Source organism: Anomaloglossus baeobatrachus, chromosome 4 (assembly GCF_048569485.1).
Source record: "Anomaloglossus baeobatrachus isolate aAnoBae1 chromosome 4, aAnoBae1.hap1, whole genome shotgun sequence".
In the NCBI taxonomy this organism is placed as follows: domain Eukaryota; kingdom Metazoa; phylum Chordata; class Amphibia; order Anura; family Aromobatidae; genus Anomaloglossus; species Anomaloglossus baeobatrachus.
The window spans coordinates 60,600,078-60,615,852 of NC_134356.1; the positions used below are offsets into that span (position 1 = coordinate 60,600,078).

At 47.4% G+C, this 15,775-nt stretch overlaps 1 protein-coding gene across 1 annotated transcript in view; it reads left to right on the plus strand.

The window, feature by feature from the left end:
- The window catches only part of FLT4 (fms related receptor tyrosine kinase 4), a 318,524-nt gene that overhangs the window by 278,559 nt on the left and 24,190 nt on the right, over positions 1–15,775 (plus strand). The window contains exon 23 of the mRNA XM_075344371.1: positions 13,333–13,455. Coding sequence (XP_075200486.1) covers positions 13,333–13,455 — 123 coding nt within the window. The remainder of the gene's footprint in view (positions 1–13,332; positions 13,456–15,775) is intronic.

Consider the following 15,775-nt stretch of genomic DNA (forward strand, 5'->3'; position numbering starts at 1 on the left):
TCACAATAATTAGACTTTATTGGATCCCCAAACAATTAACGGCACATAACCAGCAAAACACACAAATGTAACAGGCATCAGAGTCTCACCCTTCCGCTGGCTCACCAGGGATTTAGAATGTCCATGCCTCAGAGGTCCCAGGGCTATTTACTCCAATCCAGCAGCACCCCGCTTTTGGCGGACACCCACCGAGAAAGGAATAATGCCAGATTTAGGAAGCTGTGTGAGGTCTGCAAAGTCTGTAGCAGGTGACTGAACTGTCCCAACCTGAGTTTCCTCCTTAGGTAATCCTGGTATGATGATATAATCCTGGCAGCCGGAGTCAAAATCCCTAGACTGTGGATATGGTCTCCAATCGGAACCGGAGTTCCTAGATTGAAGCCACAGGGTATCCTCATCCTCTAGTCAGCTCCTAAGAGCTTAGACTGGATCCATCAGCATCCATCAACAACCACCTGGTGGCTTAAAGAAATCCCTTTTATAGCCACAGCCTTCCACTTGGATACACTGCGTCCTCATCGATTGGTTGGACAAGATCGCCTCTCCCATTGGATGAATCTCAAGCTGCATGGACAATGTTCATCCAAATGATGTCTACAGAAAGACTGAGGGTATACATGTAGTCTGGAATGCACAGACTATACAATGACTACTAAGATAATTACATTAGCAATACACAACTACAATACAATGATTACTGGAAGGGTCTGGAGAAACAATAGCTAAGCAAACATGACTTAGCACACATAAGAACAATACGTCTGGCTGAATGTTAAGAAACTTTAACCCATGAGAGGCATTGGGTGTCCATGTCGTCACATTCTTCCCCCTTCTTAATATTAGCCAGACATGATAGGCTTCCGATCATCCTTCTCCTCTTGACGGCATTGTCCTTTTTAATGGTGAGATCAGCAACAGAGGCTTGCATCTATACACCTCCCCCTGATTACCTCCCCCAAGTTGAGCAGCCATATTGCAGACAAGCACTAAGGTGGGGTCCATGAGTTGGGCCTGCATACATTTCTTACTGTCAATCTTTCCCCAGTCAATAGCCACAGTGTGGTTAGGCTTACTCATGGTTCTTGGCGCAGACGTGGATGCTGGAGACTGGGAATGTGAACTATCCTTGGAAAAGATGTTAGAAAGATCCAGATCAGGGTCCTGCTTGGCTTGGAAGTGGGTGATGGCTGCTTCAAACTGACTGGATAGTCCTTGTCCTAGGTCATTCTCCAAAATGACTGGTGTGAGCAGGTAATCCCCAAGCCCCACTTTCACTTCCCTCTGAGTGGTATCCGAAACAACAGGCTTGGTGGGGCCATCTATGAACCCCACTTCAACTTCCTCCTGGCTAGTCCCCGAAACAACAGGTGTGGGGAGGCTGTCTATAAACTCCATATGGACCTCTTCCTGGTCGGACCCCAAAGTAACTGGTGTGGGGACGGTGTCCATAAGCTCCACATCAGCCTTGCTCTGGTCAGTCTCCACAATGACAGGTATAGGGAGACTGTTTACAAGTCCCACATCGATTGCTTCCTGGTTAGTTCCCAAAATACCAGGGGTGTTGATGCTGTTCATAAGCTCCACATCAGCCTTGCTCTGGTCAGTCTCCACAATGACAGGTGTGGGGAGGCTGTTCACAGGTCTCACATCAACCTCTCCCTGGTCATTTCCCAAAATATCTGGTGTGGGGACGGTGTCCATAAGCTCCACATCAGCCTTGCTCTGGTCAATCTCCACAATGACCGGTATGGGGAGGCTGTTCACAAGCCCCACATCGATCACTTCCTGGTTGGTCCCCAAAATACCAGGTGTGGGGAGGCTGTCCACAAGCTCCACCTCGACCTCTCCCTGGTCGGTCGTTAGGTCCAACTGCACACATGCCAGAGGGATGTCTGAGCACTGGCCCTCAGCCAGGGAGATGGATAATTGGGAATCTGGTAAAGGGTCTTCCGGGGAAACAATAACTGGGCTTACCAGGGTAATGGAGGAACCAGTGTCTCGTAGTCCCTGGCTCTTGACCGGCTGAGCTGGCAGATGGGCTCCAAGCATGCGGCCTCGATTTTGGAGACAATCTTTATCTATATGTCCATGGCGCCCACATGTATAACAGTGCCATAGATTGGGCAAGTCACCGGCCCTGTTTGTAGTCCTTTGTTTTGGTGCAGCTTCTGCTGGGTAGCGGGACCATCCTTCTCGAGTGGCTGGTGCTAGCAGTACGGCAGCTGGAATCCCATAAACATATTCCAGAACCCAAGCCCTCTCTTCTCTTGAGGATTTAGGCCCCAATGCATCCAACAATGCTGTGGCTTGGGCCATTTTGGACAAAGTTGATTCCCGATTGTCACTTGATCCATGATGTGGCACATAGTTTAAATCCTCTGGGTCACTATCGGTGGGATCCTCATCGTCCTCTGCATCATTCTGGGCATCCCAACAGACTAATTTCTGGATCAAGTCCGACCGAGTCTCAGCGTTCCAGTAGACAATCTTTCGCCTCTGGCACAGATCCTGTAGCATCCATTTACTGCTGAGGTCGTAACTCCTCTCTTGTCCTTGTCCCATGGCTGAGCTGGTGGGGTTGGACATGGCAGCGTCCGAAACCTGAATGCCTCCCCTATGGCCTGCTGGGTATGCTTATGTGCCTCCCTGGTTGTTGAGCCCTGGACGGTGTAGTATCCCACTGCTGCCACCAATTGTGGAGACACGGGGCTCAGTGGGTGCTCTCGTCCACTAAAACCCACCGCCTTTAGAAAGACAGCGTGGCTCAGGGCTCATCCCAACTGAACGCCGGCCTCCTTAACCGTGGGCGTAACACTACTCAGACAACACAGGGTGAGGGAATCACAATAATTAGACTTTATTGGATCCCCAAACAATTAACGGCACATAACCAGCAAAACACACAAATGTAACAGGCAACAGAGTCTCACCCTTCTGCTGGCTCACCAGGGATTTAGAATGTCCATGCCTCAGAGGTCCCAGGGCTATTTACTCCAATCCAGCAGCACCCCGCTTTTGGCGGGCACCCACCGAGAAAGGAATAATGCCAGATTTAGGAAGCTATGTGAGGTCTGCAAAGTCTGTAGCAGGTGACTGAACTGTCCCAACCTGAGTGTCCTCCTTAGGTAATCCTGGTATGATGATATAATCCTGGCAGCCGGAGTCGAAATCCCTAAACTGTGGATATGGTCTCCAATCGGAACCGGAGTCCCTAGATTGAAGCCACAGGGTATCCTCATCCTCTAGTCAGCTCCTAAGAGCTTAGACTGGATCCATCAGCATCCATCAACAACCACCTGGTGGCTTAAAGAAATCCCTTTTATAGCCACAGCCTTCCACTTGGATACACTGCGTCCTCATCGATTGGTTGGACAAGATCGCCTCTCCCATTGGATGAATCTCAAGCTGCATGGACAATGTTCATCCAAATGATGTCTACAGAAAGACTGAGGGTATACATGTAGTCTGGAATGCACAGACTAGACAATGACTACTAAGATAATTACATTAGCAATACACAACTACAATACAATGATTACTGGAAGGGTCTGGAGAAACAATAGCTAAGCAAACATGACTTAGCACACATAAGAACAATACGTCTGGCTGAATGTTAAGAAACTTTAACCCATGAGAGGCATTGGGTGTCCATGTCGTCACAGGTCTTACTTGGGTAAACCAGGAAAATTTTAAAGAATAAGGCTCACCTTGTGATTTTCTGAAAAGTCACAACCACTGTATTGAACATGCTGCAATTGTGTGGGAAAGAAGGGGTTAATGCCACGCTGCCACAATAAATCCAAATGTGGGTTGCAGAAACGTAATGTTTTATTCAGCCATTCAATCTACGTGATTCAGAAAACAAGTATCCTTCATCAGGACTAGAAAATAGGTAATGTGATTTTCATGTCCTGATGAAGGAGACTTGTTCACCGAAACGCGTAGACTGAATGGCTGAATAAAACATCAGGTTTCTTCAGCCCACATTTGGATTTATTGTGGCAGCGGAGCATTAACCCCTCCTTTTCAACATATGTGTGGATTGCATATGTTTTTAGTAGATTTCCCATTTTTTACCAATGGATTTTCTGCATCTAATTTAGGTCTATGAGGAAAATCTGTATATAAAACTTCTTGTTGTTTTTGAAACCCCCATAGTCCATGGATAAAATTGCCCATGGCTGGCCTCCTCTCTACCGACAGCAGCTGAAGAATCGTGCAGGACTGGCTTTGTCCTGAGGAAGGAGCCTAGATGGCTCTAAATCGTGTTGGCAATAAATCATAACTTGTACATTGAAGTCATCTATACTTTGACTTCATCCCCACAACAATGTGGAGCTTTTAACCCTTCAAACTCTTTCTCTTCACCATTGACAAGACTGGCTTTGGACATAGTTAATTGTGGTGCAACAGCATTTTTCGCACATTTATAGCATGTCCTCTGCATCTGCCATCAATGTCTAAGATCAGAATACCCCTTTAGTAGAGGGTATTTTTGACTCAGGACCTCTGTCTGCAGCTGCAGTGAACTGCTATAACACGCATCGTTTTCTCTCCCTGCCACGTCCATGCATTAGCCTTCCAGTCCATTGTTTAAGAATTGTGTAATTCTTCATGTCCCCTGGGGGGGCACTGCAGAGAGATTGAACACTTACTGCCTATTTACCCTCCAGATCACATCTGATCACTGAAAGTCCCACCAGAAAACCCTATGGTCAATGTTCCATCGGATGACCCCCACTAATAAAAAATGTTCTGTCCAAAGCAGACAACCAATATAAAGATGAATGTTACGGTAATCTTAAGGGAAAAGGAAGTCTAATGTTTCATACTTAATAGACTTGTTAGAATTGTGTTCCAGGATGGTTGGGAGGGGTTCCCTTTCCCCAACCTAAACTTTTTATTTTCTAAAGCTACAAAGTTATGAGATGTAATTGATAAGAAGTGACAGACAATCTGGAAATGAATTCTTCAATACGGTTTATGACCATTTGTCAGATTTTGGGTGGACTCGTGTTTTCATAGAGTAATTTCCTATATTTATAAAATAATTAATGTGTCCATATTTTATTTTGGCACAGAATTAGGTGCTCACTGTAATGAGATATCCCTATAATGGCTGCGCTCGGAGAGTCATTGGCCCTAGATAACCCTTTCATGTTGTTCGGAGAGATTTGCCTTGTGAACCACCTTTACGGGAAGTCCTAACAGATTATTAAAGATTCGTACTAATTCACCATGTCGGAGTCCGTACCGCACGGACTTTGTCCTTGAATGAACCGAGTGTTCACTTACAGTGCGGGATCTGGGGAAATACTTCTCTTAAATTGAGCGTTTCTCCCACTGAAGGTATCTCTGGAAATCGATCTTTCTAGAATGACATAACTGGAAGATAAAGATCAAACTTTTCAAAACTCATGTTCTTTCTTGAATGAGTTTCTTCACCTTTTGTCCATAAGGAGCGAAACAGCGACATCTTGTGGCCACTATGTGAAATACATTCTGCATGATCTTGTACAAGAAATAACATTATTCATACCTGCTTACTGGTCCGAAATCGCTAGGAGTGTCACAAATTTTGAGACACAATCCAAGCAATTTGTGAGCATAGAGGGCTTGATGTAATGTGTAAACCTGGGTTGGTCACGGCGTGTGTGGTCAGGGGTTAAAACTATGTATCCTTTCCTATTCCACCAACAGAAATGCATTTTTTTCCTTGCCTTTGTTGTAAAATTTTGGTAACCTTGTATTTCCATTTTGTAAAATTCCAAATCTAAGCACTAACCAAGATTGCTTAAATTCCTTCTATTCTTGTTTGCACATTGTGTGCCCCATTTATAAGATACTAGCTGTAATACCCAGCATTGCCCGGGATAGTAACTAAGTGTCTTTCTGTCTCTCTCCCACTCTCTCACTCTCCCTGGCTGCCTCTCTGTCCTTCTGTCTCTGTCTTTCTCTCACTGTCTCACTCTGTCTGTCTCTGTCTGCCTCTTTCTCTGTCTGTCTCTCTCTCTGTCTGTCTCTGTTTCTTTCTCTGTCTGTCTGTCTCTCTTTCTGTCTCTCTCTCTCTGTCCGTCTCTCCACAGAAATCATATTACCTGACACATAAGCTTCTTTTACTATGAATCTCATTCGTTGCCTATAGCAATCACAGCCCCTATTAATGACATGTAGCTCCCAGCTCCATTGACTTTAATGTAAGCAGGTATTTTGGTGAATAACTGTAAAGCGTGGGGTTAAATTTTCCCGTCAAAACATAGTCTATGACGTTCCCTGGGTCACATGGGGTGTCTATGCAAAATTTCGTGATTGTAAATGCCTTGATGTGAATTAATTTTGCGGACATATACACACACACAAACATAAACACACACACACACATAAACACATACACACACATACATACATACACACACATACATACATACACACACGTACGTACGTACGTACGTACATACACACATACATACACACACACATAAACACACACACACACATACACACACATACGTACTTACGTACGTACATACATACATACACACATACATACATACATACATACACACATATACATACACACATACATACATACACACATACATACACACATACATACTGTGAGACTGTGACCGGGCTGGTCCACGACGACCGGTACGTCTCGCCCCGGTTGTGCTCCCTCCATGTATAGATAGCAACTCCACCCTAGGGTTAAATCCTGTTTTTCCCTACAGGCCGAAAGGAAGGGTTAAAAAGGAAATAGGAGGATGGGTGTGGTTGTCTAGTGTGTGAGGGAGTGAGCACAACTCCCTGAGTCTCTGCAGGAGACTCTACTCTGCTGTATTGGACTTTTGATGGACAATAAACCGTGTGCTGTGACCTTTGGTGCCTGGATCCCGTGTCTTCTGCCGCGCAGCCGACCACGCTACCTCACATATGGTGGAGAATCGGCGGGCACCCCAGCCGGTGAGGTGTAGCTTCCATTCCTGGTGACCCGGTAACACATGTCCTGGATTCAAGCGGCTATACTACAGCCTAAACCCGGCGACGCCATGGAGGACATACTAAAGCAGCTGGCTCAGGCTAACGCACAGCAGCAACAAGCTAATGCACAGCTGCAACAAGCTAACGCACAGCAGCAACAGACCAATGCACACCTGCTCCGGGCGGCGGATCGTCAGCAGCAAGCCTTGCAATTGCAGGAACAAAGGCACCAAGAACAGATGGTTCTCCTGGCCAAGTCGATCCGTGCCGGACCGGCAGCAACAATCCCGGGACCGGGTGACAACGGCAGCGTCCGGAAAACGGTGAGACAAGCGTTGCAAAAGATGACCCCGGGGGATGATGTGGAAGCGTTCCTGGCGGTGTTTGAGCGGGTGGCCGAGCGGGAAAAGCTGCCGACCCCCCAGTGGGCTGAGGTATTGTCGCCCTATTTAACGGGGGAGCCCCAAAAAGCGTACCTGGACCTCTGTACCGAGGACGCCATAGACTATGCGACCCTGAAAGCTGAAATACTTGCTCGGTTGGGGGTGAATACCTATGTATGGGCTCAGCGGGTAAATCAGTGGTTCTATGAGGAAGCCAAACCCGTACGCTCCCAGGCCTATGACTTGTTGCATCTGGTAAAGAAGTGGCTGCAGCCTGACACTCTGAGCCCTGTGCAAATGGTGGAAAGGGTAGTGGTGGATCGTTTTGTGCATACTTTACCCGTCACCATTCAACGGTGGGTAGAACAGGGCGACCCAAATACCCTGGACCAATTAGTGAGCCTGGTGGAGCGGCATGTGGCTACGCAGGACTTGATACAGGACACTGAGACTTTGCGTGCCGCCCGTCGGTCCGGCCCCTCCAAGCCTCGGGCCAAGGACCCTCCGCTGACACCGGTGCAGGAGTCCGCTACCGTCCCATCTGAGGCCGCGCCCGCCGTCCCTGAGGTCCGGAAGGCTATGTACCCTAAACGACAACTCGGCAAGGGGGTATCCTTCCCTATTAGATGTTGGCGGTGCCAGCGGGTGGGACATATGGAAGCTCAGTGTCCACTCACCACGGAGCCCATGGATTGTGGGGTTACCCGACGGGGTTCAATGTATGCTCAGGCGGTCTATACCGCAGACCGTGTCTCTCCGGAGACTGAGCCCCACTTGTGCCAAATACAGGTGAATGGATGTCCGGTTACAGGCTTGTTGGATTCCGGAAGCTTAGTGACCCTTGTGCGATCAACCCTAAGGGCTAAAATAAAGGCCACAGGACGTACCGTGGGGGTGGTTTGCATACATGGGGACCGCCGAGACTATCCCACGGGGGTTGTCACCATCACAGCACCCTGGGGGCAGGTGCAATATGAGGTGGGACTTATGAACTCTCTTCCCTATGATGTGATCCTAGGAAGGGATCTGCCGTGTTTTTGGACTCTATGGAAGGGGCCTCCTAAGTCCCTTCAGGTATTGGACAGTCCGGGACCTGAGCCCGACAATCCCGAATCCGGGACGCCTGCTGTAGGGGTCCCCATGATAGGGACAGAATGTGAACCTGATAGGTCTCCCCTAGAGGTATTGGCAGGAGAGGCTGAGATAGTCGAGCCCATCCCGGAGTTGGAGACGTCCCCGGATACGTTTGGGACAGCCCAACTCCAGGACCCTACATTAATACATGCCCGGAGTCGGGTGACAGTGGTTGACGGGGTGGCACAGCTGCCCGGTGCCCAGGTAAGGTACCCCCATTTCGCTCTTAAGCAGGATTTACTCTACCGGGTAGATGAAATACGGGGCGTGGGGGTAGAGCAGTTGGTGGTGCCCCAGCCGTATCGCCGGCGGGTCCTTGACTTGGCTCATAAACACCTGATGAGTGGCCATCTAGGGGTCAAGAAAACGCAGGAGCGAATACTGCAGAGATTCTATTGGCCCGGGGTCTTTGGGGAGGTAAAACGATACTGTGAAACCTGCCCGGAGTGTCATCTTACCGCACCCCTGGCCCACTTTCGCAGTCCGTTGGTACCGTTACCCATTATAGAAGTCCCTTTTGAACGGATAGGGATGGATCTGGTGGGGCCCCTCGTAAAGTCTGCTGGAGGGCACCAACACATCCTAGTGATCGTTGACTATGCCACCCGTTATCCAGAGGCGATACCTCTCAGACATACTGCAGCCAAGCTTATAGCTCGGGAGTTGTTTGCTGTGTTCTGCCGGGTGGGGTTGCCCAAGGAGATCCTTACGGATCAGGGGACCCCATTCATGTCTAAAGTGACCAAAGAGCTATGCCGGCTACTCCAGATCAAGCAGTTGCGTACATCCGTGTATCATCCTCAAACGGACGGTTTAGTGGAGCGTTTCAATAAAACCCTGAAAACCATGCTCAAAAGGGTGATCTCCAAAGACGGGAAAGACTGGGATATGATGCTTCCCTATTTGATGTTTGCCGTCCGAGAGGTACCACAGGCATCCACAGGGTTTTCGCCTTTTGAGTTGTTATACGGGCGACATCCCCGGGGATTGTTGGACCTGGCAAAGGAAACATGGGAGCAGGAGCCCACCCCCCATAAAAGTGTGATTGAACATATTTTAGGAATGCAGAACCGCATAAGCGCGGTCATGCCAATTGTGAAGGAGCATTTACAGGAGGCTCAGGCCGCACAAAGCGGCCGCTACAATAGACAAGCCACCGTGCGGACCTTTAAACCCGGGGATCAGGTGTTGGTATTAATCCCCACGGCGGAGAGTAAATTCCTGGCTCAGTGGCAAGGCCCCTACGAGATAAAGGAAAGAGTCGGGGTGGTCAACTATAAGGTATTGCAGCCCGGTAGGCGGAAACCTGAACAAATATACCATGTCAACCTGTTAAAATCTTGGCAGGAACGGGAAAGCCTGATGGTTGATTTTTCCCCATCTCCCTCCTCTTCGGGTCGTTCAACCCCGGCCTCAGCGACCTCCGGAGAGGTCGAACCGGAAGTAAGGATTGGAGAAGCCCTCACCAAGCATCAGAGGCGAGAGGCCAGACGGCTGGTTCAGCAGAACCCCGATGTCTTCTCCGAGCTGCCTGGTAGGACAAGTCTGATACGACATGACATTGTCACCGAGCCTCACCTGAAGGTACGCCTGAAGTCATACCGGGTACCGGAGGCTCGAAGACAAGCCATATCGGAGGAAGTGAAGACAATGCTACGACTAGGGGTCATCGAAAAATCCCGGAGTGAATGGGCTAGCCCCATTGTCCTAATACCAAAACCCGATGGCTCCTTAAGGTTCTGCAATGACTTTAGGAGATTGAACGAAATATCCAAGTTCGATCTCTACCCCATGCCCCGGGTGGATGAGCTGATTGATAGGCTGGGACAGGCGCGATATTTCACCACGCTCAACCTGACCAAGGGGTACTGGCAGGTACCACTGACGGAGTCCGCCAAGGAGAAAACCGCTTTTGTTACGCCGGAGGGTCTCTTCCACTATGTTGTCTTGCCTTTTGGGTTACACGGCGCTCCAGCCACGTTCCAGAGGTTGATGGACTTGGTGCTGGAACCCCACCAGGCGTATGCATCAGCGTACCTGGCTGACATCATTATTTACAGCTCCGAGTGGCAGACCCACTTGGAACAGGTACAAGCGGTGGTGAACGCGCTCCGAACAGCCGGTTTGACAGCCAATCCCAAGAAATGTGCGTTGGGGCTCACGGAAGCCCGCTACTTGGGCTACGTGATAGGCCAAGGAGTGATTAAGCCCCAAATCAACAAGGTTGAGGCGATCCAGAAGTGGCCTAGACCCCTGACCACGAAGCAGGTTAGGGCTTTCCTGGGTATTGTGGGGTACTACAGGAGGTTTGTAAAGGATTTTGCGGGTCTATCGGCCCCCTTGACGGACCTTCTCAAAGGCAAGAAGTCCGTCATGGTGCGCTGGACTCCGCAAGCCGAGAACTCCTTCCAGGCCCTGAAGGGGGTCCTGTGCGGACAGCCCGTTCTGGTCAACCCCGATTTCCGGAAGGAGTTCATAGTACAGACTGACGCCTCTGAGGTCGGCCTGGGGGCAGTGCTGTCTCAGGTGGTTCAGGGGGAGGAACACCCCGTCACTTTCTTGAGTAGGAAGCTCACCCCTCCCGAGCGGAATTATAGCGTAGTAGAGAAGGAGTGCCTGGCGATCAAGTGGGCCTTGGAGTCCCTACGCTATTACCTGCTGGGACGGCGGTTTCGCTTGGTGACTGATCACTCCCCGCTGGTCTGGATGAGGTCTGCCAAGGAACGGAATGCCCGGGTTACCCGGTGGTTCCTTTCTCTGCAGAACTTCTGTTTTACGGTTGAGCACCGGGCCAGTCGGTTGCAGGGCAACGCTGATGCCTTGTCCCGCGGCCCGTGTTTGATGGCGGGAGTTCAACCCCGCACGCTTGAACTGAGGGGGGGGGTATGTGAGACTGTGACCGGGCTGGTCCATGACGGCCGGTACGTCTCGCCCCGGTTGTGCTCCCTCCATGTATAGATAGCAACTCCACCCTAGGGTTAAATCCTGTTTTTCCCTACAGGCCGAAAGGAAGGGTTAAAAAGGAAATAGGAGGATGGGTGTGGTTGTCTAGTGTGTGAGGGAGTGAGCACAACTCCCTGAGTCTCTGCAGGAGACTCTACTCTGCTGTATTGGACTTTTGATGGACAATAAACCGTGTGCTGTGACCTTTGGTGCCTGGATCCCGTGTCTTCTGCCGCGCAGCCGACCACGCTACCTCACAATACACACATACATACATACATACACACATACATACATACACACACACATACATACACACACACATAAACACACACACACATACACACACATACGTACTTACGTACGTACATACATACATACACACACACATACATACACACACATATACATACACACATACATACATACACACATACATACACACATACATACATACATACATACATACATACACACATACACATACACTCAGTTTTATATATTAGATTTCCGGTGATAATGTTCCTTTATTTTACAGATCATCACACTATAACTGTATTAGATTTATGCATACCATTGCTGCCTATTTAAAGCGGTTTTGTGGTTTGGGGGGGAAAATAAACCAATGTCCCAGGTGTAATTTGTATTAAATAAACAAGCTGGGCTTTACTCACCCTACCTGGGTCCAGCACTGAGTCTCTACCACTGCTCCAATGTCTGTTATCTGGTGTCACCGGCACTGTCTGCAGACAATAAGTAAGCTCTGACTCTGTCCAAGGTGACAGCACGTGCTGCTCAGAATCAGAGTTAGTCGACACGCACTGCTCTGCATTGTGTATGTAACGTGAGCGCCGCAGACAACAACAAACACCAGCAGTGGTAGAAACTCAGTGCTGGACCTGGGGAGGGTGAGGAAAGGACTTTTTTATTTTTTTATTTTTTTTTTTTTAACAAACTGCAGCCAGGGAGAGGGGTTTTCTGAAAACCAGAAAGTCCATTTAATGTGCATTATCTTGCAAAAACTGGAACTGAGACACTCAGTCACAAGCACTGTCAGTTCAGGAAGTGGAAATATGATTTTGGTTTTCGCCCAAAAACTTTTCTAAAAAAATCTCCAAATCTCCCAGATTACCCCAGACCTTTAATAGAATTGAGTGATCAAAAAACTCTGCAAAATGTCACCGTAATAAAACAATAAATCAGAAAATCCCCAATCTAGAGCCAGCATGTAATGCCCAAAAAAAGGGGATAGTGACCAAACAATTCTGAAAGATAAAATACTAAATTTTATTGATAAATAAATTAAAAATACAGATTATATCCTAAAAAAAAATTCATGGACAAAAATTATTCATGGACAGAAATATTCCCTTAGCAGCAGTGAAACAGTAAGATAAAGTGCATCGTGCAATGACCAATGGTTACATGTAGTTTGATAATAAATTATGTTATATCAAGGAGTGGATATTTTGATGTTATGTTATACAAAGCTGGATCAAATCTGGATTATTTTTCAATGTAAGGGCATATGTCCTGCATATGTAACAAGTTATATAGACAAGATTAACTACCTTGATATATGGTCCTGTTCACTTCATACCCCGACGCGCGTTTCGTTCATTATTCTTTCTCAGGGGGCATAGGCAAAAAGATCTTAACATATCTCTGGCGAGAGATGACCGGAAAAAGAAAGAAAAAAAAACATGATTGTGTGATACTCTGTAACGAGATGTCAATGTTTTATACGTCTGGCCACCCAGTGGTTGTGATGTGAATTGCAGCCTGTCAGAGGTTTTACCAGCATGTTACATATCCTATTGAAGATGAATTGTGTCAGTATATGGGTCCTGCAGAAAAAAATGTCAACCATTCCAATTTCTTCTTCTTGCAGTGCATTCACAGAGACTTGGCCGCCAGGAACATCTTATTGTCAGAAAACAATGTTGTAAAAATCTGCGACTTCGGTCTGGCCAGAGACATTTACAAAGATCCTGATTACGTCAGGAAAGGAAGTGTAAGTAAATATCTTCTCCTCCAAACTGAGTGATGCAAGGAGAATCGTGCTTATTTTTAGTAATTGGATGAAAGGGATGAAATCTTGTTAGGAAATGGAAGACGGAGCAGAACTTTTTAATTAGGAAGCTCCTCTAATTAGAAACAAAGTGCGAGTAACATTCAGTATATTGGTCTGGTTTTATTTGATGTGACAGCACATGTCTTTCTGGGGTATTGTTTTCATTTCCTTCCATCTGGAATGTTTGATCAGGCCCCTTGGATTGGGTGTTTTTAACACTTGCAGCACAACCACAAATAAGACAATGTGATTGTAATGAGCATGTGCAGCCACTGCTCTATTCCAGGTCGCACATGCTCACTGCGGCTTCTTTCACAGTGGGACACCAGTGATAAAAACGTTTCCTATCTATACCATGGATAAGTGATTAATGAAATTTATGCGAGTTTTCCCAGGTGAAGCCACATCATTAGTAGTTTTGCCGTTATTCACTGATGAAGTATATATAGCAGATAGTTTCCTAGCAGAAGAGTTTCCATCCCATGAAATAATTAAAAGAAGTGGCAAAAGACGGAATATGGTTGATGGAAGAATGAAGGGGTGAACACCGCGCTACCATTGTCATGGATCAGACAGGATACTGAAAAATGATTTTTATTCTACACGTTTCGGAGGCTAAAGGCCGCTTTATATACAGCGACATCGCTAACGAGATATCGTTGGGGTCGCAGAATTCGTGACACACATTCGGCCTCATTAGCGACGTCGTTGCGTGCGACACTTACCAGCGATCGCTAACGATCCGAAAAGTGCCAAAAATCGTTGGTTGTTGACCAAAAGTCGTTGCTCGTTTGGTACGCAGGTTGTTCGTCGTTCCTGAGGCAGCACACATCCCTACGTGTGATACCCCGGGAATGACGAATAACACCGTACCTGCGTCCTCTGGCAACGAGGTTGGAGTGACGTTCATGCGGCTGCTCTCTGCCCCTCTATTGGTGGCCTGCTGTGTGACGTAGCTGTGACGCCGCACGAACCTACCCCTTAAAAAAGAGGTTGTTTGCCGGCCACAGTGACGTTGTTAGGAAGGTAAGTTCGTGTGACGCGTACCAGCGATATTGTTCACCACGGGCAGCGATTTGCCCGTGACGCACAAACGACGGGGGCGGGTGCGATCGCTAGCGATGTCGCAGTGTGTAAAGCGGCCTTTAGCCTCGTCCTTCTTTAGGATCAATCACAAATATCTATAATATATTTGTGATTTACCCTGAAGAAGGAGGAGGCTTAGCCTCCGAAACGCATAGCATAAAAATCACTTTTTTTTATCCTGTCTGAACCATGAACACGGTAGCGTGATGTTCAACCCTTCATTCTTGCATCAACAATTCTCCTTTTCATGAGGGCTGCTGCAGCCATGGATTTCAAATGTCTATGGTGGTTGTGACTGTACACAACCCATCCAGGTGAGCAACTCCTCGCATTGTAATTTTTATCCCACAAGGATAAGACCTCATATTGTGCCTCTTCTCTTTTTAGCATTTCTTTCATAGGGCGGAATATGTCGTTTTGACATTGCTGTGCATTATATTCATTTTATGGGGTATTTTTGCAGTGCTTTTTCAGGTGACAATCCACCTGCAAAAGACATCTAGTGCACATAACCCAAGAGAGTGTTAAGGATATGTTCATGTAAATTGTATTGGTAGTGGAAATATCTGATGTGATTTTCAATAGGAATACACTTTGGGAAACGCTGTTTTTTGTGAGATTCTGGAGGCATATTTTAAGTGGTTTGAAGCTTTTATGTTTTTACTAACATATAGTGTTTTGCAGCCTTTTACTGTAAAGTTTCGGTGACGTATAATTCCCTTTTTCCACGGTATGGTTTGCTAATTCTTGCAGATCCACTTCAAAATCTTCTAAAGATTTGGAGATTTTTTTACATGTATTTTGAAGCAGATCTGCTACAAAATCCTCACCGACCGTTGCTTCAAATACACTTAATCTATTTCTATTGATTTCACTTGGAAAACATTTCTAGGCCATGTGCAAGCAGCGTCTTTTTCAGGTAGATTCCGCCTCTGATCCACCTGAAAACGGGCCACAAAATCCCCTCAAAAATTAACATAATGCACAGCAATGTCAAAACGAATGGCGGTCAAAGCTACCAGCATAGCCTCCACAGGAAAACCACCTCTAAAGTGCACATGGTGCTGTTTGTCTCCCCATCAAAAACTGCTTCAAATACCCTGATGTGGATTTTGAAGTGAATCTGTCGGTCCCCGGGGCAGCCGAGCTGCTCGGATCCGGGTGGTCGGTGGCT